The 21,618-nt window shown below is 39.8% G+C and overlaps 5 protein-coding genes across 6 annotated transcripts; 1 reads left to right on the top strand and 4 right to left on the bottom strand.

Moving 5' to 3' along the window:
* Positions 1-1,374: 1,374 nt before the first annotated feature.
* On the top strand, positions 1,375-3,086 carry LOC106318540 (NADP-dependent alkenal double bond reductase P2). Its single transcript, XM_013756564.1, has 5 exons — positions 1,375-1,679; positions 1,780-1,960; positions 2,173-2,339; positions 2,422-2,504; positions 2,590-3,086. The coding sequence occupies exons 1-5, from the start codon at positions 1,434-1,436 to the stop codon at positions 2,966-2,968; spliced, it is 1,056 nt and encodes a 351-aa protein (XP_013612018.1). The 5' UTR covers positions 1,375-1,433; the 3' UTR covers positions 2,969-3,086.
* Positions 3,027-6,486, bottom strand: LOC106318539 (ATPase family AAA domain-containing protein 3-B-like). Its single transcript, XM_013756563.1, has 8 exons — positions 6,010-6,486; positions 5,678-5,773; positions 5,298-5,408; positions 4,912-5,221; positions 4,659-4,749; positions 4,236-4,566; positions 3,953-4,101; positions 3,027-3,867 (listed from the first exon to the last, which is right to left on the bottom strand). Exons 1-8 carry the CDS (start codon positions 6,316-6,318, stop codon positions 3,351-3,353), a joined length of 1,914 nt encoding a protein of 637 aa, XP_013612017.1. The 5' UTR covers positions 6,319-6,486; the 3' UTR covers positions 3,027-3,350.
* A 495-nt stretch (positions 6,487-6,981) lies between these two features.
* On the bottom strand, positions 6,982-12,005 carry LOC106317851 (cellulose synthase-like protein D2). The gene is made up of 4 exons (XM_013755635.1): positions 11,698-12,005; positions 10,534-11,424; positions 9,302-10,109; positions 6,982-8,898 (listed from the first exon to the last, which is right to left on the bottom strand). Exons 2-4 carry the CDS (start codon positions 11,418-11,420, stop codon positions 7,159-7,161), a joined length of 3,435 nt encoding a protein of 1,144 aa, XP_013611089.1. The 5' UTR covers positions 11,421-11,424; positions 11,698-12,005; the 3' UTR covers positions 6,982-7,158.
* Positions 12,006-12,855: 850 nt separating this feature from the next.
* Positions 12,856-15,294, bottom strand: LOC106317852 (probable arabinosyltransferase ARAD1). Its single transcript, XM_013755637.1, has 9 exons — positions 14,745-15,294; positions 14,500-14,673; positions 14,238-14,395; positions 14,016-14,163; positions 13,817-13,932; positions 13,597-13,735; positions 13,411-13,521; positions 13,204-13,272; positions 12,856-13,118 (listed from the first exon to the last, which is right to left on the bottom strand). Exons 1-9 carry the CDS (start codon positions 15,195-15,197, stop codon positions 12,978-12,980), a joined length of 1,509 nt encoding a protein of 502 aa, XP_013611091.1. The 5' UTR covers positions 15,198-15,294; the 3' UTR covers positions 12,856-12,977.
* Positions 15,295-18,730: 3,436 nt separating this feature from the next.
* LOC106317927 (TOM1-like protein 2) lies at positions 18,731-21,606 on the bottom strand. 2 transcript variants are annotated; one of them, XM_013755742.1, is made up of 4 exons: positions 21,422-21,606; positions 19,867-20,404; positions 19,447-19,710; positions 18,731-19,365 (listed from the first exon to the last, which is right to left on the bottom strand). In XM_013755742.1, the coding sequence occupies exons 2-4, from the start codon at positions 20,383-20,385 to the stop codon at positions 18,919-18,921; spliced, it is 1,230 nt and encodes a 409-aa protein (XP_013611196.1). In that variant the 5' UTR covers positions 20,386-20,404; positions 21,422-21,606; the 3' UTR covers positions 18,731-18,918. The 2 variants fall into 2 exon arrangements, with proteins under 2 accessions (XP_013611196.1, XP_013611197.1); XM_013755743.1 differs by having other exon boundaries at positions 21,521-21,595.
* Between the last annotated feature and the right edge of the window lie 12 nt (positions 21,607-21,618).

The following is a 21,618-nucleotide window of genomic DNA, read 5'->3' on the forward strand; positions in this document are numbered from 1 at the left end:
ACACCCAAGATCCCTTTCACAATGGACTCCCAGACTTGAGCCGTATACACACACTCAAAAAAAGGGATGGTCTCTTGACTCCTGCGCAGATTTACAGAGAACACAAGTGGTATCTATACCTTGACTCCAATTTGCCACTCTGTCCAATGTTGATAATCTGTCTCTTGAAGCTAACCACGCCATAAATGCAAATTTAGGAGTGGCTTGGGAGAATCATACCCCGCATGCCCAAGGACATAGATGACTACTAACTCTCAATTGCTTCCAAGTTTCTTGAGTAGAATTTTTTTGCTTATAATCTGATTTCCCTTTCCAAATACTCACATCTTTTAATTGGTGTGATTGGTGTTGGCTATGAGTACTCTACACGGTCATAATAGAGAACAATAAAATCAAAACAATCAAACTTTATTAATAAAAATTAAAGCTAGAGCCCAAAATATTTAAAAAGAAATATAATGGCTCTAGAAATCAATTTTTCTACATCTTTATGTTTAGTGCTTTTAAAACTTTGAAATAAACCTACGTCAATAAAATTTAAATCTAAAACCACAAAATCTACGGTTTAAATCTTAAAGCAAAAAATCCAAAACTACAGCTTCTACCAATCAACTCCCATGTCTTCTCCTCTTTCTCTCTCTCCATGCCAACATTACTAGACAGATGTATTAGATAGATATATTAGCATTGACCCTAATGAAAAGAATTCATAGCTCCGCCCGCCACTAATCATTGTTCTACCTGAAACACTCATTTCTTCGTGCTATTAACCCATCAACGATTCTTTAAAGAAAATAAACTCTCATCAACGATGCACCACCACACAATCACGTGTCAAGAGACTCAAGACTCGAGAGTTATTAAGAGCATGATTATTAGGGGTTATTAGGGTTAGGTTCTTAACGGAATATAAGAACCCGTCTCTTAATTTTTAACTAAAAAAGCTAAGAACCGGTTCTTAAATAAGAGTTTTAAGAGCTGGTTTATAACTTTTTTAGTTAAAAATTAACAGACGAGTTCTTATATTCCGTCAAAAACCCATTATAAGAACCCCCAATAATCATGTAAATAGAGAATGTCTTGCAATGTAAAATCTTTTTTTTTGTCAACCTTGCAATGTAAAATCTATATATTCTTTACAAAATCATTTGTGAGAAAATTAAGTTGAAAAAAAATAAATGTGAAAAGGAATGAAATGAAATTTTATCGAAGTGGAAAGAATGAGAAACGAGAAAAATAATTGAAGCCGCGTTCACACTTTGTATACATGACAAAAGTAGAAAGTGGTGAATCATCAGTGACGTCATACTTGAAATCATCGTGGCTCACAGCCACACGAAAAACACTATAAAAGCAGTCGAGTCCTCCAGAAAAAAAAAAGTAACAATTTCACGTAACTCAGAACTCAGAAGTGAATTTCAGAGAAGAAAACGATGAGCACCGGAGGAAATGGCGGAGCGACGGCGACGAACAAGCAGGTGATACTGAGAGACTACGTGAGTGGTTTCCCAAAGGAATCGGACTTTGATATCACCACCACCACGGTCGAGCTTAAGCTACTTGAGGGGTCTAACTCGGTTCTTGTGAAGAATCTCTATCTGTCATGTGATCCTTACATGCGATCTCGCATGGGGAAGCCTGCTGCTTCTGGTATTGCTCAAGCTTACACTCCCGGCAAGGTAACAACCAAAAAATCATCTTTGAACTCCCAATAGGATCAAGAACCTCTGTCTTTCTTGTGTTGAATGTTTCATTGTGTGTGTTTTGTTTTTGGTGTAGCCAATCTTAGGGTTTGGAGTGTCAAGAGTGATAGAATCAGGGCATGCAGATTACAAAGAAGGTGACTTAATGTGGGGAGTCGTTGGATGGGAAGAGTACAGTGTTGTTACTCCTATTCCTGACATGCATTTCAAGATCCAGCACACTGATGTTCCCTTGTCCTACTACACTGGACTTCTCGGTATGTTATCTCGGCCTTGCTCCTGGTTTTGTGCAAGGAATCACTTGGTAGTGTCCGAAAAGTAGCTTGTTGTTACAAATCTCTGCTTGAGACAGAGATCCTGAAGTTGAAAGTTACTATACATGTCTAACAAATCTTAGAGACAGAGTGGACTAGTTATGCTTTAAACTTAAGAGTCTAGCATGTCTTGATATATACTCTCTTTCCCACAGGTATGCCTGGTATGACCGCCTATGCCGGATTCTATGAAGTCTGTTCTCCGAAGAAAGGAGAGACAGTCTATGTGTCGGCTGCATCTGGTGCAGTTGGCCAGCTTGTGGGACAGTTTGCAAAAATGATGGGCTGCTATGTTGTTGGAAGCGCTGGAAGTAAAGAAAAGGTTTGAGACATTGCTAATCATCATTTCTAGTTTTATGTGTTTTGGTTTTGTCTCAAGAGAATGACTTTGCCCTTTTGCTTAGGTTGATCTCCTCAAAAACAAGTTTGGGTTTGATGATGCATTTAACTACAAGGAAGAACAAGACCTTACTGCTGCTCTGAAAAGGTTCAGTAGCCACTTTAGACGTCTATAACTGTTACGATTGGTTAGCAGCATCTAACATAAGAGGGATTTTCTTATTTGTTTTCAGGTGTTTTCCCAAAGGCATTGACATATACTTTGAGAACGTAGGAGGCAAAATGCTAGACGCAGTGCTCTTAAACATGAACATTCACGGGCGTATCGCTGTCTGTGGAATGATCTCACAGTACAATCTCGAGAACCACGAAGGTGTGCACAACCTGTCCAACATAATCTACAAGCGAATCCGCATTCAAGGCTTTGCGGTATTTGATTTCTACGACAAGTACTCACAGTTCTTGGAGTTTGTGATCCCGTGCATCAAAGAAGGGAAGATAGCGTACGTGGAAGATGTAGCTGAAGGGCTCGAGAAAGGTCCTGAAGCTCTTGTGGGACTCTTCCATGGTAAGAACGTTGGGAAGCAAGTTGTTGTGATTGCTCGTGAGTGATAGATAGAAAGATAAATAATGTTGGATGGTTAATAACATTGTGTTTCTGGTAACAAGATATAGTAAGCTTCTTTTGTTAATATATATATATATATTAAAAGTGGATATAATAAGCTCATCTTACAAAGAGACCAGTATTGCCTCATTTTCCAAAAAGTGATTTAAAAAGATAAACTAAAGACTGCAACGGCAAAGAAGAAAGAATATAAAGCAGTCATCAAACTCTAGTCTCACCTTTGGAATCACAGGGAGAAACAATTTAAAAAAACAAAGCTTTTCTCCTTTGCATAAACCCTTTTGAAAATAGTGCTCAGGGTTTGGAGTTTTTTAGGACAAACTGTTGGTTCAAATCTACCTATGTTGATGACAAGTTTATATGATTTCATTTCTTGTTACCTGTATCGGTTCCAGCTAGTTTCTTTCTCTGTAGATGCTCCGCGACTTTGTAATCAATAACCTCTCTGAAAAGGTTTGTGTCCAGCAAGCAGTCCGCGCTTCCATACACAGCCGCTTGAACGCTTGCCATCAGCTTCGCTATCTCTCTACCTGAAAACCCTTTCGTTTTGGCGGCAGCTTCCTTGAGTAGATCCTCTGTGACGCCTTTTACCTCGATCTTCTGCTGGTCTTTCTTGAAAAGGCTTTGGAGCAAACCCGGTTTTTTCAGATTGGTCTTGGTTATGTACTTGTCTAGGTAGAGGTTTAGAAGCTTGAAGCGCTCTTCTTCTCCAGGCAAGGGGAACTCAAGAGTCTCGTCGACACGGTCAGCCACCGCTGAGTCTAGATCACCGGGTCGGTTTGTGGCAAGCGCTAGGACTATGTCTTTGGACTGATCACCTGTGCGGAAGAGGAGTGCGTTTAGTGCACTCCTTTGCGCTTCACTCATGTATGTTTTGTTCCGCCTGTCGAATTTGCAATCAAATTAACACATTATAAACTAAAACTCCTGAGTTAAGATTATCATCGGCTATTGGAATTGTGACTTACTCGCACAGAAATGCATCAGCTTCATCGATGAAGAGCAACAAGCCCCTCTTAGATTTTTTGGACCAGTCAAACAGTTGGTGTATCTTCGTAACAGCCTGAGCTCCAAGTGGGGCAACATCTCCACCCGTCATCAACGCATAATCTAGACCCTGAACCGTAATAAGTCAATGGAAGAGAGTTATTATCGAAGTAACAAGCTTGATCTCAGTCTGAAGCTCAGATGCATCTACTCTTCGAAACTGATAAAATTATTATAAGCATTAGAAATGGAGAGAATACATACAGATTTGCGAGCTAGCTCTCGGGCAGCCATTGTCTTTCCTGTTCCTGGTGGACCGTAGAAAAGCATATTTCGGAAAGGTGCTTGGTGGGATTTTGTGTTGGCAGTTGCACTAGCAAGGTGTTCGATTCTCTTTTGAAGAGAAGGATGCAAAATAACATCACCGAACCCTTTTCCGTTTTTGGATGCAGCCTCCTTACCACCACCCCGCAACGTGGAAAAGACGCGAGAAAGCGATCCAGACCAAGGGTATTTCCCTCTCGATGACTCTCTAATAAGAGAAGGTTGCCCTAAGACTCTATCCACGTAGCTCCAGATAACCTTGGCACCTTCTCTGCAACAAGCAATTTATTAAACTGACTAAGCTCCTCAAACTTCAACAACAAGAACTCATGGCTGGCTTTTTCAACCATTTTTAGTCTTTACCTCGTTGTGTAGATCCCAGCTGCAAGAGCAGTGATACCTCCAACAGCAACAACCAGCTTATTTTGATCTGTTAGAATCATACGCAACCCACCTAGGAAAAAAAGGAAGGAAAAAGAAAAAGAGTCAAATCACCTATTGAGAAGTTACTTATTAGACACTTATTACTGCTATGGTGAAACTACAATAGCGAAGTTTCTACTATGAATGAATTAAAAACAAAAGAAAAGAAAGATAATGTGTACTAATGTCAGACCTCCAATGTGATCGAATGTAGTGTTGATGGCCGAAACCCATTTTTCTCTTTCAGCATTTGCACGATCAACAAGCATTCTCCTATTGACGTCCTCAGAGAGCTTAGATTCACGGGCTCTCCCTTCAGCTTCAGCCATAGCTTTGACCCTGATAGTCTCGCGTTCAATCTCAGCCTTCTCCCTCTCCGTTTGTCGTCTCTGTGCTTGAATCTCTTCCTCAGTAGCTCGTCGAGCTACTTCCCTCCTGATTGATGATTCTTCTTGCATCTTCACAAGTTCTTGATTTCGTGTTCTCTGGGCTTCATTCTCAGCCTGTTACAAGACATACAGCATAACGTGTAAGAGAGAATATAAGTTAAATAAATAAAGTATTAGTAGAATCGCATGCCTGCATCCTTTTTCTTGCTAATTCATCTTCATAGCGGGCCATCTGTGCTTTTGTTTGTGCTTGGTGCTGAGCAAGTTTCTTCTGTTCATCGTAAATTACCCTTTGCCTCTCCTGTGAAAATGGAAAAATGTCAGCAACATAACTTTACAGCCAAAAATCTTCAAATTCTAATAAAAAAGGATGAAAGAGACTATAACAGAGATGGTTATACGGAAGTTGCAAAGTCAATTCTAGTAGGTAAACAGAGAAATGTAAGAACACATTAAAAATATTCCATTAAAAACCATCTCCAGAGCGCTCAACTATTCTAAGGTACTAGAGACTGAAACCATGTGATCAAAATATATTGACAAATAAGCTTAAGAGTAAGATGATCTCACAGCTTCAGCTTGGGATTGCAAAGCTTTAAACTCTTGGGCCTTAGCAGTAAACTCAGCTTGCCTCGTCTCTTCTTGTGTCTTAATACTTTCAAATACCTACGAGAAACCAAACAATCATTCAATCGTGAGGCCAAGCATAACTGATAAGTGATAACACACAGACAAACAACACTTTCTAACATCTTTTTCAGGATTCTACCATAAATTTGTTTTCTTAGCTCAAACCTATCTTCCATTAGCTTCATCATAAACATTAAACTTCGCATCCTTAGAACATATTAATCAGATCTATCTACAGCCTCTACAATTTTACAATCTCAGTTCATAGGGACCTTTTTGGCGTGAGCGGAGTTGTTAATCCCCTTCAAGGCCTTTGCACCTCGCTCCAACGCCTCCGGATCGAATCCAGCTGACGTCGTTCTCGGATTATCGTTCCGAATCCGTGGAGGAGCATCGGATTCTTCGCCAGGCGCAGAAGAATCTTTCGCAGATCCCGGTAACGGCGGAGTAGAGCCCTGCTGCTGCTGAGGAGTCGAAGTGGAGAAGTTGAGAGGTCCATCTGCAGAAGCGATATTCGATTTCGAGAGAGAAGCGGCAGCTGCTATGGCTGAGATCAAACCAATCGCACATTTTTGAGCCATTTTTCCCCCTTGGGAATCTCCAAGGGACTAGACTAGGGTTCTTCCTGGTTTAAAGAGATTTAAGAAAAAAATTATTTATGAGGAAGAGATTTTGGCTTCATGAACAAGAAAATTTAAATAGGAATATCTAATGCCCCCATTGCAATTGAGGAGGAGGAGGCAGAGAAAGTTGCCAAAGGTTTTGGTAGGGTTTATCTGTCAAAAGGAAAGAAGTATTTTACCCGATATCTGGACATTCGACCCGAAAACCCGACTTGTTTAGGTCCAGTATATAGCCCACAGAGTCTGAACTTTAAAGGCCTCTTTACAAAATTATTTTATGATTTAGTTTTGAATTAATCATAAAATTCATGAACTTTTATCATTTTTATTTCTTATTCACCTAACTTTTAGTATATAGTTTTGCATAATTTATTTTTAACATGATTACGGCCATAACTATTGTGATAATTCTTGTTATGACACTTTGTATTCGCTGATGTTGTTGTGGCTACCGTCAATGCAAAGGTACTTGATAGAACCTAAGCTACAACTGTTGCGGCTTATGTTCTTAACATTGGTGAAATGTGGTCAAGACGACAGAACAATAGAGCCATTGGGGCTGACTTTAAGATGCTAAAATGGAAGAGAAGTCAAGCAGAAAAGAAAAAGAGACAAACAAGAGAAACTAAGTTCCTTCACTGGTTCAAACTATATTAAGCCGATCTCTAATTCTAACATGACCCATCATATCATTCTTACCAGACATAGAAGAAACGAAAAAATCTAATAAACGAACGTTATTTTAATACAACATAAAAAAGACCAATGTTTTGTGGTTTACTCAACGAACCAAACCTATCATGGAAAACTGAAAGATCCACCAATACCAGTAGTCCCAGCCGGCGGATAAATAGAAACCCAAAGAAGAGATATCGTAATCGCCACAAGACCAGACCAAACATAAACAATCGTCGGCGTCCTCCCTCTTCTCCCCATCAACCCTTTAGCAAAAGGATAAAGATGCGCCAACACCCAAAAGCTAAAGAACACACCTCCTATCAGCTTACTCCACTGAGGTATCACCGCGTAAATCGTCCTGCTAAACCCCACCGCAATCGCGATCAAGTTCACCATCATGATCGTTATCGGAGGTATCATCAGCGAACTCCACCTCACCACGTACAATTCCGCAAACTCGTCGTCCACGTCATCACCCCCCGACTTGGACGTTAGCGTGAACGCGACCTCGTATCCAGCTACGACCTTAATCAAACCTTGAAGAACGGCCGCGATATGCGCGCTCGTTCCACCGATGAGCCAAAACTGCTCGTTCCTCCACCATTCTTCCAACGAGATCCCCGACCATTTGATCTCCAGCAACGCGAGCAAGACGAGAGTGATGGAGATGATAAGAAGGTAGATAAGGAACGTGACGTTAAGCGTCTGGACGATGAACTGCCCCGAGAAGAGAGAAAGCGCGGGAAGGAAACAGTAGACTATCAAGAAGATGGACGTGAACGGGTAGATACCGACGTTCAGGTAAGCGATCCTCTGGAGGAACTTCATCTTGGGGCTAGCGAGAAGCGCGTTGTTGCGGGAGAAGAAGATCTCGACGGATCCGGTAGCCCAACGGAGAACCTGGTGAAGCCTATCCGTCAGGTTAATAGGAGCGGTGCCTCGAAACGCGTCGCGCTTCGTCACGCAGTAAACCGACTTCCACCCCCGGTTATGCATTCGATAACCGGTCACAACGTCTTCGGTAACCGAACCGTAGATCCAACCGATACGCGTCCCCCACTCGGTCTTATCCTCGTACCAACAAGAGATAACAGCAATAGCTTCCGCTACTGTTGAAGCATCGAGAAGCTCGCGCGGGATCGTGAGCGCGCCGGGCGGGCGCCCGTTTTTAACTGACGGGTGGTCCGCCAAAGGCCTGCCTTGGAACTCAGCGACGGGGATTGAGTCTATAAGGAACGTTGAGTTACCAAACTTCTTGGGGACTAGAGAGAGACTCATCTCCTCCTCGTCATCATCATCCATACGTAACGCTCGGTTCTCCTCGGAGACATGACTCTTCTTACGACGAGGCAAGCAGCAGCTACAACAACCGGAGGTATGTTCCTTGGAACGAGGCGGGTCAAACCCGTAAAGAGCGATTCTTCTGAAGAGACAACCGGTTCCGACGTAAACCGGGCCCATAAGCCCATCGAGAGCTCTCATGTTGACGTCGAAGAAGACAGTGTTGTGGTTAGCGTAACGATCAGACGGGTCGATGCCTTCGAACCTTTGCGGGAACTGGACGTAGCAGAGACGGTCGCCTCCTCGGTCCATCATGAAGCACATGCCTTCCCTCATCGCCTCGGAGTTGTATATGTAATGGTCGCAGTCGAGGTTGAGTATGAATGCTCCGTTTGACATGATCGCTGAGGCTCTTACTAGCGCGTTCATGGCTCCTGCCTTTTTGTTGTGGTCGTAACCAGGACGCTTCTCGCGAGAGACGTAGACAAGGAGGGGAAGTCGGATGTCAACGTCGGTTAGATCAAGAAAGCCTTCGGATACTCCGTGTAGTGGATCATCACTTGGTGGCTTCAACATCACCTGCACGAGATAACAAAAAAAAAAGCAATGAGATGTTGAACAGTGACTAGTCCATTGTCTGAAATAGTCCTGGGTATATTACCCAAACACTGAACAAGAACCGGAAAAACCGAGACCGAAACCAGACCGGAAATTACAAAACCAAAACGGTTCCTATTTCTCTAAACCCAAAAAACCAAAACCAAAGAGCGGAAATAAATCGAATATCCTAAATATAATAAAAAAATTAGTTATTTTAAAGTTTTAAACAATTAAATATAGAAAAATTAATTTATAAATCGATAATGATTTTTTTTAAACGAATTAACTGAATATTTTTTGTTTCCTAAACAGGTCCTATCCGAACCGGAAACCCGATGCCCAGCACTGACTCTGAAATCTGACAAGAAAGAAAGTTAAATACCTGAATGATACCGGCGTGGTCACCTTTGGAGTGGTCAGTACCAGGAGTCAACCAAGTACCAGGCCAGTGAGTACCATCAGCCATCCAAGTAGCTTTAGGAATCTTGACAGGCTCTAAAAGCTCATCATCTCTGTTCTGTCTCTGCATCTTCATAGCTTTAATCTCTTCTCTAGCGTTATACGCATCAGAACGTCTCCTTATGGAATCAGGCAAGCCGTTAATCCTAACTTTAAACTCATCGTACTCACGCTTAACCCTTCTCCTATCCTTGACAAAGTCAGACTTGACTTTGTTCTTGTAAGGATCCCTTTTCAAGCTAAAGTAGGACTCTGGATTCCTCGGCTCGATCACATGCTTACGGCAAAAGGGAACCCAAATGTTTGCAAAGCTAGCAGCTTCAGCCATGGCTTCAAACGTAAGAAGTGCCCCTCCATCGTCGGATACATAGCAAGAAAGCTTCTCAACTGGATACTCCGCAGCAAGAATGGATAGAATGGTGTTGGCAGTGACCAGAGGAGGCTCTTTCTCGGGATCAGCAGTGGAGACAAACACGTCGAGACCAGGGAGGTCGGATTTTCCAGTGGGGTTGCTTGGTGTAGGGGTTTCGAACTTCTCCTTGAGGACTTGAAGATCCGTTGCACGGTTAATGGGACATAGCTTAGGCAGCTGATCGAGAAGCCAAGAAAAGGCGAACCAAAGCTCACAAACTACAGACATTCCCCATAACCATATAGCGTCTTCGTTTTGATGATTGATCCTCCAAGTCAAGAACAGTGCAAGAACAACTACACGGATAAATATCAATAGCCTGCAAAATATAAAATATTCTATTACAGAACTAGATCAAGAAATCGCTAAACATTAATAATTTAATAATTTTTTTTTTGATATTATAGGCGTTTATTAAATTTGTTTTTTAATTTTACATTTACATAATATATTTTAGTTTTTAAATTTAATTATAAAATTATTCTAATGAATTCTAAAAAAATTACATATAAAAAAAAAAATAAACTAGACAAATTTATGGATTACACTAAACATCATTGATCAATTTAATAAATTTTAAATCGATTTAGACCAATTTTAAACGGTTTAAAACCGATTTAAGCTGCGTAAATAAGATTTTAAGAAAACTGTTTCGGCTATGGTCGATTTGCCAACATTCAGGATGCAGTTAGAGTAGAGCTCTAAACAATACAAGAACAACAACAAAAACTCGTGTCACTTACCTGTATGGACTAATAATAGCAGCAGGAATCTTCAGCTTCCTAGTAAGCGGTCTCCAAGGCTTGTTCATAAAATCCTGCATCTCCACACCTTCACCATCTCCATCACCATCCTTACTACTCCCCAAGTTCCCATCCTTGGTCCAAAAAGCATTCCCATACCCATAAGTCCCACTGGTCTCAAACAACCACCTGTTCTGATCGAAATCTCCGGTCTGGCTCCTCATCAAAACCGATTTACTAGTCGACTTCATCAACGACAACCTCCTCTCCATCTTTGCCCCGCTACTACCCTCAGGACCCGGGAGCCTCTGCTGACCGTAATCATCAACCAGGTCAGTCAACTCGGTGTTCTTGTACTGTTCTTTACACCCGGGGCAGATCCCACAGTTGGTTTTGACCGCGTCAACGAAACAGTCTCTACAGATTTTGAAGTCGCATTCACAGGGGAGAAGGTCTTGTCCTCTCCCATCGCTCATAACCTTGGCGTCGCAGCCGGGGATGGCGCAGGAGGAGCCTTTGGAGCCAGCCATCTGGGGATGTGTGGTCTCTGTCTCGATCACTTTGTCCATGAGGTGAGCCTTCGTGGCGCTGTTGAAGCCTCCGGTGAACATGGAGTTGGAGACGTACTGCTCCTCGACCTTTTGGGATATGGATGGGTCCATTATCTGGTTGTCTGGGGTCGGAGGGATGTGGACTGTGTAGTTTGCGTAGTCAGCAGCGCTAAGCTCGCTGTCGAGGTCGTCTCTAGAGTAGCTGACGTAGCGGCCAGAGTTGGTTCTTCGAGAGAACTTGACTTTGGAAGGGACAGATGGTCTTCCAGGCTCGTTGGCATCGGACATGTTTGATAGATTTGAGCGGCTTTTACCGAATTGGCTATGGGATGCCATCCTCCTGAAGCAAACAAGTGTAACGTTAGCAGAGAGGAAAAAAATCTAAAAAACTTCAAAGACATCAACAAAGAAACAGATCAATCCATGGATCTAACAAAAAAAGGCGTCACCTTTTAAAGGTAAAGGAGAATATAAAGTTTCAAACTTTTCAATTCGAAACCAGAAGTGAAAAGAGAGAGAGAAAGATGAGATGACATTCAGACAAAAAGAGACTGTCGCAACACGAACTTAAAAGGAGAAAAATATATAAAAACCCTATGATTGGTTACAGTACCTTACAGAGGAAGAGAGGAAGAGACAGGAGAAGAAAACACTTTGTTTTTGGAACAAATCTGTCTGAAGGATTCAACGCAGCTGGAGAAGAGGCATTGAAGAAGAGATGAGAGTGAAAGGGAGAGGATGAGAAAGGGACTTAGTCGTGAGCAAAATACTCAAGCACCCTTAGCTGCTAACTAATACACGTAATGAGGATAGCGACTGTATATATATTTATTCAAAGATCTAAAGATTAGGTGAAACCATGAAGATTTAAGCAAAGCTTTGTTGAATAGAGAGAGAGAGAAACCGAGAGGGAAGATCTCTACTCGTTTTCGATTTTTTTAATACTGAAGTAGAAGAAAGTATTTCAGACGCGGAGACAGCGAAGACGAAGGTGGAAGGCCGCCGCTAAACAAATGGATTGAGGTTTTTCGGACAAAGGTGCGAGAACTATTTCGACTCTCGTGTTTTATTATTTTTATTTTTTGAACGCGCTCGATTTATTTATTTCCATTTTTCTTTCGCTTACTATATATGATTGAAGATATGAAAAGTTTAATGGCCATTCAAATATTCTATTTACTTATATAATCTCATTACGAAATTCTCATATAGTTTAAGAACATTAATAAGAGGTGAAATTAATAAAACATATTGTGCGTCTCGTGTTTTCACAAAAAGAAAAGAAAAAAGAATGTCGTAGGGGACCAGGTAGGCGTTACTTTCGGAACTCAAAAACGTGCAACCAAACAGAAAAGAACCGATGAGGGTATTTTGGGTAATTTTCCTAATTGAAATGAACAAATACGCGGTCCTCAAGCCGTCTTCTATTTCTATCTATGGTATGATGGTATTATATGAACTCTTTACGTGTGTACGCACATTGGTCAATAAAATGTCATTACTTCTTTCATATTTAAGGAAGGGTGTAACTGCAAACAAAGACTAGTTCTCATTTTTATTTGTCAAAAACACAGAACACACACGTAATGTCTACTCACCCACCTATTACCTACTTTCTTTTCATTTTTTTTCTTAATACATATATTAAATGAATATCCATGTTAACAACACAAACCATCTCCGGATAACTAGAGGATGGAACAGATATGAAAACTTATGTTCGTGTGACTTGATTGGGATTTGTTATGCTGCTGGATTGCGAAGCTGCATCTGAGCATATACATTAAACCAATGATGAGACTGAAAAGGATAAGAATTTCAACAGCCTTTTTGGAGCATATACATATCCTGGGGGATTTTCAAGACTTGAAAAAAGTGGAGTGATAGATCTTCTTAAGACAAGAGATGACTCAAAGAATTGGAGGCTGTAGAGTTTGCTCTCCAGCAATCGCATCTGCAAATACTCCTAGATCCGTTCACCACCCGTTGTGACCTCCTCGTGTGAAGCTTAATGTTCACCAGCTTTCCAGCTATCTGTCATTCCAACAAGAACATCAGATTTTTTTCGATCATAGAGAACGAACAGATGCAACCAACATTCTCTTGTAGGTATACATACCATTCTCCATGTCAAATCCTCTGGGCCTAAAGGCTGAGCAGGGCTTGAATATAGGAAATGCCGCGAGTACTGTAAAAAAAAGATGAAAAATAACAACACAGCATAGAAGATATAAGTATCCACTAATGCGGTAGATTACTTATTTGTATACGGCAAGTAAGGTTGGTGTCATATTGAAAAACCAGAGCTTGGGAAGATGAGACTTACTTGAGCAAGGCTATTCTGGAATTTCTTGACTTGGGAGGGTAAAAGGCTTCTCAGATGATTGACAAGCCACCCTGGTTGTATTGCATCACTAGAAGAAACAATCACAGCAACCTGCGAAGAAGACATACAGACCTTGATAAATACATAGACAAGTTCAAAAAAGTTAGATCACCTATGTTGACATACCTTCCTGTAATCAAGTATTCCTTCAAAAGGAAGTTCCAACTCGTCACTGACTATAACAGGTATACAGCCACTAACAATGGCATCAAACAGTCTCGCTGAGGATGGTGTGTCACCGGCAGGACACAAACAGAATAAAGATCTGCTAGAAATGCAGACATAGTTAGGAAACCGAAAAAAACTGCATCGCATCCAAACGGTTAGGAAGCAGCCTCATTTTTACCTACGCATGCCGGCCTGAGCTGCCAGTTTCCCTCCCTCTCCGGCAGTCCCTTCAGTGATGATTACATCCTTGACACCACTTAGTTCCGTACCAAGCTTGGCTCGTATTTTACCTCCCTAAGAAAAACAATTCAGTTAGCCAAAAAACAAGAGAGACATAACCTATAAGAACAAGGCAGAGAGAGAGACATGACTCTTACAGCGTTCCTCTTAAGCCGTCCTCGGAAAAAAAGAAGTGTGGTCCTCGTTGGTGCACTTTCCGACAAGCATTTGGCATCACATAGATCAACATTTGGAACGTAAGGAAGAATCAGGTCTTTCTCCAGTGAAACTTGCCCAGGCTTATACCTACAAGTTCAAACAGAATCAACAAAGTATCGCTTAGAGATCATACTACATGACTCGGAATCTTAGAGTCTAACCAGTTCCCAGTGGAGTCCATATCTGGTAAAAGCCAGATTGCGTTCTTCACAAATTTGCGTACGGTCTTGAAAGACCAGGGATGGTGAATAGGGAAGATATGATCCCTTCCCTCAGATCTTTTCCAAGCAGGCTGATCAGTGACCCACTTCAATGCTTCCTACAGTCGCACAAAGAGTTTTAAAAAAAAAAAACTACAAAAGGAGCTATCTTGAGTAATTCTATTTATTAGTATAACATATAATAATCAAAGCTCACTCACACCCTGTAGAGTGCTTTGCATTGCTGCTTCTCCAACAAGAAGAAGCTGATTGTGGTGAAAAACGGAACATAGAATAAGTCTGCTTCCTCCTGCTTATGAACCTTCACGACACTTTTCAAACGCCGCTCGGATTCAGGAGAGATCAGATCAGCCCAGAGCCAATAATCAACAGAATGCTGCAATTATAGAAAAGTAATCAACCAAATGATCAAGATCAATAAAGCTTCGTCCTAGTAATCAACAGTACCTGTTCGATTAGGCGATGCACAGGGCTACCGTTAGAGGTGGCGTTCGACGTCTCCTTGTAAGTGTTGTGAAACAACCAGAGAAGATCGAAAGTGAACTTCTTCGGCATCTCGTACACGTAAACCTTAACCGGATACCCGACCGGATCTTCGTCTAACAACCGATTCTCTCTCTCAAACACCATTTCATCGACCTTCCTCACATCATCATCTTCCTTCTCGCCACGCACCGTGTCGTCTCTCAACGGTGGATTAAGCTTCGGCGCCTTGTGGATCAGAAACTGCTCAAGCGAGGCGACGAAGGACGTCTCTATCCGGACCGGTGGGTTCGGAGAGGAAGGGAAGGTGAAAAGGATGACGAGTAGAGAGAAGGAGGAGATGATGAGTGTTAAGATTAGGGTTTTGGATCTGAATCTGGGGAGAGTACGATGATTATTCTGCTGTTTTCCAGCCATATCGAGATCTGATGCTTCTTCTGTTTACTCGTCGAGTGGAAAAGATGAGAGTGAAATTGGAGAAGTGACGATGCGTTGCTCTTACCGCAATGACGTCTGCGACTGCGGTTAAAACGCTAAATTGAGAATCAATTTTAGTCAAATTAAACGCATGCGACTACGCGTTCGGTTTCCGTTTAATTTCTTTTGATTTTTGGGTTTTTGGTTCTAGAAATAAAAAATGGTTAGGTAATTTATGAAATTCAATTTAGTTTGGTTTTAATTCTTTTTTTTTTAGTTTGGTTTTTGATTCGGGTAACGCATGTAAAAATCAGCTAATATCTGATAAATTTTTGGATCTAATTTGGTTCTGAGTTTTCGATTGATTTTTGATAAGTCTGATAAAAATCAGATTTTTATTTTTTTAAAGAAAAAAAAAATATCACATATTTCAAAAAAAATTAAATATTTTGAATAAAAGCTATCTGAGTAGCTCAATTTTTAGATAATTAAAATAATTTTAAATGTTATGGATAAAACATATTTAGATACATGGTTTATTTGTAGCATTTTTAAAATTTGATAATATAAAAACTAAATTTAGTTAATATTTTACGTATATAATATAGATTTTATATAGGGATAATTTGCTCAAAAACAAAGGAAAATATTGAAACTAATTAAGTGCCAAAAACAGTGAAAGTAGCAGATAGCTTAGTGACATGGTGCGATGAAATTGCCGAGAGTACCCCTTTAGTATAGCAATGTTTCTGTTCCAGAGAGGGTAGGACAAGTACAATTAGTATCTTCAGATATCTTGTCAAGTACAATAAGATTTAGATAAGATTTGGATTAGATTTCGAAATTTTCCTCGTTCAAAGAGAATGGACTGTATTCTACTGCAGTGAAACGTTCTCCACTCACTATCTGACGCATTCCGCGCTCCAGCAAAAAGGAATCCAACTAAAAAATTGCATTGGTAACATACGAAGCTTGTGTAATGAAAAACTTATATTGTTAAACTTCATCTTCTTCCTCTGTTTTTTTCTTACATTTTCCTAATGAATTAAACAAAATCAAAGAAGATCATGAATTCTGAACAATTCATGAGTTCATAACTTCCTCTAATTTCTTCTTCAAGAGTTCCCAAGTTGCAAACAACCGAAGAAGATCATGAGTTTCTCTGCTTCTTTTTCCATTTTCTTCCTCTACATAATCACTTGAGCGCATCCAACCATTCATCATCACAGTCCTGAACAAGATTATGAGTTCTCTCTACCGGAGTTTATCATCTATCGTTCAAAGATTCTTCGGGTCACTTTTCCAACGGTACAGTCTCAGAATTAGCTGGCTGTCTGGTCGTGTATATAGTTTTTATTTGTTTAGCCAGCTAATCAAAATATGGACGTGGTCTACTTCACCAGCCTCCACGACATTCGTTTCAACGTTCGAAGACCGTTGAGATTTCACAACAAGTTAAATACTTCTAATACGATAAAAGAAAGAGCTATGCTATGATAGTATGATACTTAGACGGCTACAATATATCATGGATGTACATATTAAATATTAGCTTGTACATAAAAGAGTTTAGTCGGTTATAAATGATTCAAATATATTATTCTTAACCATAACATATGATTAATATTATTACTTTGATGATGTCAAAAAAGTATCACAACATGTGATTGTTCTTTAATATTATTAACATTTTTATCAAATTAATACCATTCTAAAACATATAATAGAATTCGTTTACAATCATATAAATAAATTTAAATACATTTAATAATATATATTCAATACCATTCTCTAAAATGCCGTTCAAACGTTAAGAAAAATAATTTGACATACAAAATAAATTTTAATTATATAATAGCGAAAAATATAGCATATTTTTGTCCTTGAAACAAATAAAATATTGATGTACTAATATATATAATCAACTAAATGACACTGTTTCCATTTTTCTTACTTTAAAATTTAGATTTATTCACACAAACTAAAGAAAAAAAAATTAATTTTATATTTTATCTAATCAAAAACATCATTAACTATTTACCTATTCATAATTCAACCAATAAAATGCTAACTGGCTAATATAAAAGGTTATATAAAAAGAAAAAATGAATAAACTTGCATTGAAAATTGAAAATATCATCTAATTTGAAGTGAAAAAAGATTTTCCAAAACGTCATATATTAAAAACAAAGTGAATATGTTCTACAAACATAAACACTAGAAAATCTTCTGCTTTGTATAGAATTATCAAATTACAAGTTAATTTTCTAACATATCAATTTGATTGCTTCACCATGCAAAACATAAATAAGCAATTTCTTCAACCCCGCGCGGTTGCGCGGGTCAAAATCTAGTATATATTAAATCTTAGACTGTGTAAAACATATTTAGTCGGTTACAAAGGATTCAAATATATCATTCCTAAAAATGATGGCAATTTGAATTATAACTTAGCCGTACATATAAAATGATGGACAGTATTTTATTTGCCAACACGGATAACAACTTGAGAATAAAAACTCAAGGATATTTGACAGTCTACATATGAACAACTTACATAACAAGAGTCTAATAGTAAAATAGACATGGTAACTGACACATGGGATTACTATTAAGAGTAAAAAGTTATGTTTAGTAGTAGCAGTTTACATTAAAACTTGGACAGATAAGTTTCACTATATCCACAATAGTAGCAGTTTAGTATTGTCGAATTGCATAGGGTATCACTACGCCATTACCCTCAAACGTCATTCCATGTAAAACAAGCAAACAAAATTGAAGCACTAAATGTCAAGAAACTCTTAATATGTCGATTTAAATGCCAGTTTATATATATCTTAAACATATCAAAAGGGTAAATCTACAATGAATTTTCAACAGAAAATGAACGAAGACTAAAACGGTGAAGATTGATGGTATCTACTTCTTTAGTATCGAGTGCGTTTAGAATTTGTCTAATCGTAGAGGGTTTGTGATATGGCGTTACCCTAACTCCAACTGATTCTTCACCGAAGACGAAAAATCGCTCCGGAATAAGAAGTGGTGGCGTTGGGTGTTCATCGTCTTCCAATTGGTGACTGAAAATGAAAAATCTAGGGTTTGTCACACGATTGATGTGTTACTGAGATGGAGAGATGGGATCACGAGAGGGATAGAAGAGTTGGGACGTTGAAAGATCTTCTGGATTGGTAAAGATATTATTGGAGAAAGAGAAAGATTTAGCATATCTAAGGGAATGTGAATTTAGTACTGACAAAATCTAGTGATAAATCATGTCGTATCTTTTTGCAAGATTTTGTGATCCCACACCGTATACGATTGTATAGGGTATCAGTGTCTACTAAAATTAATAACAGTGACAGAAACAGTCATTTTGGTAGTGTGTTAAATAGCCGATAAATCCTTGGTAGACGTCCTAATTTCCCTTTTATATATCCATAAATATAAGAACCGTAGTTCGCTCTCAGAAGACTTGGTTCAGTTTTAATGACCAGGCCTGCCTGCGACTGCGGTTGAAAAAGGATACTAAGATAAAGTTGGAATCTTTAGTTTCATAACAAAGCAATTTGATAATCTCCTCTTTATAAAACCCATCACAAAAGTCTAGAGAGATCCTTAATCACAGCTTACTTACACTGAAACTGTTTTGAATCACCAATTAAACACCAAATCCATAAAAAAAAAAAAAAAAAAGAGTTTAGCTTTTCGCAGGAAAGAGATCTCAGAATCTAATGAGATCATCGCTTTTACACGGAGACTGCTGCTTCTTCTTGTCATCAGTTGAAGAATCACCTTCATCACCGCCACTTTTCTTGCCAAATATCATCTCATCTAGATCATCCATCATGTCATCCCCACTCCTCCCACCACCACCTCCATGGCTCCCAGCTCGTGCAATCGATGATTTTCTGACCAGAGATTCTTCTTTCCCATGATCTGAAGCGTCATCGGGCTCTTCAGCAACGGGTATCATGGCTGGTTCAGGTGCGGTTGGCGGTGCTGAGGGTTTGTTCATCTCCTCGTACTTGGACAGTGTTTTCACAAGCTCATCGTTCACGTTCAAGGCTTCGAATAGAAGGGCTTCGTCTTCACCTGCTGTTTCGATGATTCTTTGGACTGTGGTTTGAGACTGGCGGCATTGCTGTACAAGTGTCGTTGTTAAGTCGTCCTGAAAACCAGAGAGATTAACCAATTTAGTCAACGAGCAAAATCCTAGGAGTGATGCATATACTATCAGAAGTCGATTTACCTGTAAAGCATCGTGTTGAGGTGAAGAGGACAGAACCGTGGAAAGAAGTTCAATGCTGTTTCTTGCTATATCGAAAGCTTCCTTTGTCTCCTCAGCGGTAAAGCTTCTTACAGGAGCATTATACTGAGCATGTTCAGGCTCACGAGCATGCTGAGCAGGATCAACATTCACTTCTGGTGCTGGAGCTGACCGAGCAGGGGTGAAAATAGGTGCCAAGCTCTCGTTGTCTCGTCCAGGAAAACGGATACCTCTCGCTTTTAAGCTCTATGACACATGAACAAAAGTATAAGACAAAAAAACACTAAGACTTGATCCTGATGGATTCAGACATCAGAACGCACTTTTTTTTCATTTTCCAATCAGATCCTGGAACAAGCTAATCAATCAAAGCCAATTTAGTATGTACCAAGTCATAGTTACCTTGTAAGTTTCTTCGAAAACTGGTAGGTAGCGGAGTTCACTGGTCGATTCTCCCCAAGCTTCTATCAGTATCAAAGCCTTGTTTCGATTGTTCACAACTGTTTGTGGATCATCAATAAGCTTGACCATTTCATCAAGGACTCTCTCAGCTGCCACCTCTGAGAAGGCCTTCTCACAGTTCTTAACACACGTCTCAAGCAAAACCAAGGCAAGGTACTGAATCCTCGGCTGGTTCATCATTATCCTCTTCTTTATCCCGCGGATCAAATCGACGCTGTTAATCGTCTCCTGGTTAATCATGTCGCATATCTCCAAATTCATATCCCAGTCAGGCTCCTCTAGATTCTCAGAAGTAGCATCCTCAACTATCTTATCAGTTGGGTTCGGGCCTTGGAAAAGCTCCTTCACTTTGAAGCTCATCGAGCTCATACCAGCGGTGATTTTGTTGCTCACTTCCGAACCTCCAATCTTGAGGCGCTCACCAAATGCGGTAACTTTGTCCATGAGATTGTCACTCATCTTTGATGATCCTCAAACCCTGTAAAACGGAACACATCAGAGCCTACTCATGCCCAAGACATCAAGAAGCTGGAACTGTACATACAAAACAAGACACTAAAAGCTGAAACATCAACTTATTCATGCTACAATTATACTAAACAGTAGCAAGCAACACAGTAAGTGAACACAATTAACAGCCAGAAAACAACTTAACGACTCTGCAGAGGTTCATCCCATAACCAAATACACAAGAAGGTTCAAATCTGAAATTCATGGAGTGCACTGCGTAATAATAATCAAGAAGCTAAGCTTTGTCAGCCCAGCTATCCAAATTAGTTGAAGGGACTATGAACTCAATATACATCTATCAGAAATGGAGATCTGCAAGCGTTGTTCAAACTATCAGTCGCCAAAGCTATTAGCTAGTAATAAAGCATGACCTTCTGGGCAGTGTCTAAAGTACGCACTAGATGCATATGCATGTGTAAAACAGTAATTCTTCTCAGAACTCCTAAAATACCACATACATTACTTCTTTTCAACAGTGAAAATTCAGATAAAACCTTTTTAAAATGCAATATATTACTTCTAATGTTATCATACAATCTCTTGCACCACATCAAACAACATAGGCGTGTCAAGCAAAAAACTTTACTAAGACCCGGGAACAAGAAACTACCTAAAAATGGCCTGATCTAAAAAATATCATTTAAGCTACAACAGTAGTTGCTGCTGATGCATCACGATTTTTCACATACACCCGATCAGTCAGCACAGCACAGAGACCAAGGACAAATCATCAATGGTACTAACTTTTTTGACGATTACAAGACTGATTTAACCAGAAATTAAATAGATTTATACTGACGAATCTAATTAGGGTTTGGTGAGAGAACCAAATCGATTTCAAATCGAAATTCGAAGAAACAGGAACATTGAAATGATCACTGATCAAGAAAAAACCCAGTAATCATATCATCGAAAACCCCATAACTAGAGAGCGATCAACACGAAACAACGAAATCGCAACTAGATCTAAAACGAAATGTTTTACCTTTGCTACGTCAAAAAACGATGAGAAGCTCAGAAGATAACAAAGCCGAATATGAACGATCTAGCAACAAGAAGGCGACTAGAAGAGAGGAAAACCTACGACAAGTCAATATCGTTGACGCCGGCCAAATTCTCAACGAAGAAGAAGAAGAATGCGTCTCTCTCTCTCTTTACGTGTTTGGTCGCGAGAATAACTGT

Source organism: Brassica oleracea, chromosome C9 (genome assembly GCF_000695525.1).
Source record: "Brassica oleracea var. oleracea cultivar TO1000 chromosome C9, BOL, whole genome shotgun sequence".
NCBI lineage: Eukaryota > Viridiplantae > Streptophyta > Magnoliopsida > Brassicales > Brassicaceae > Brassica > Brassica oleracea.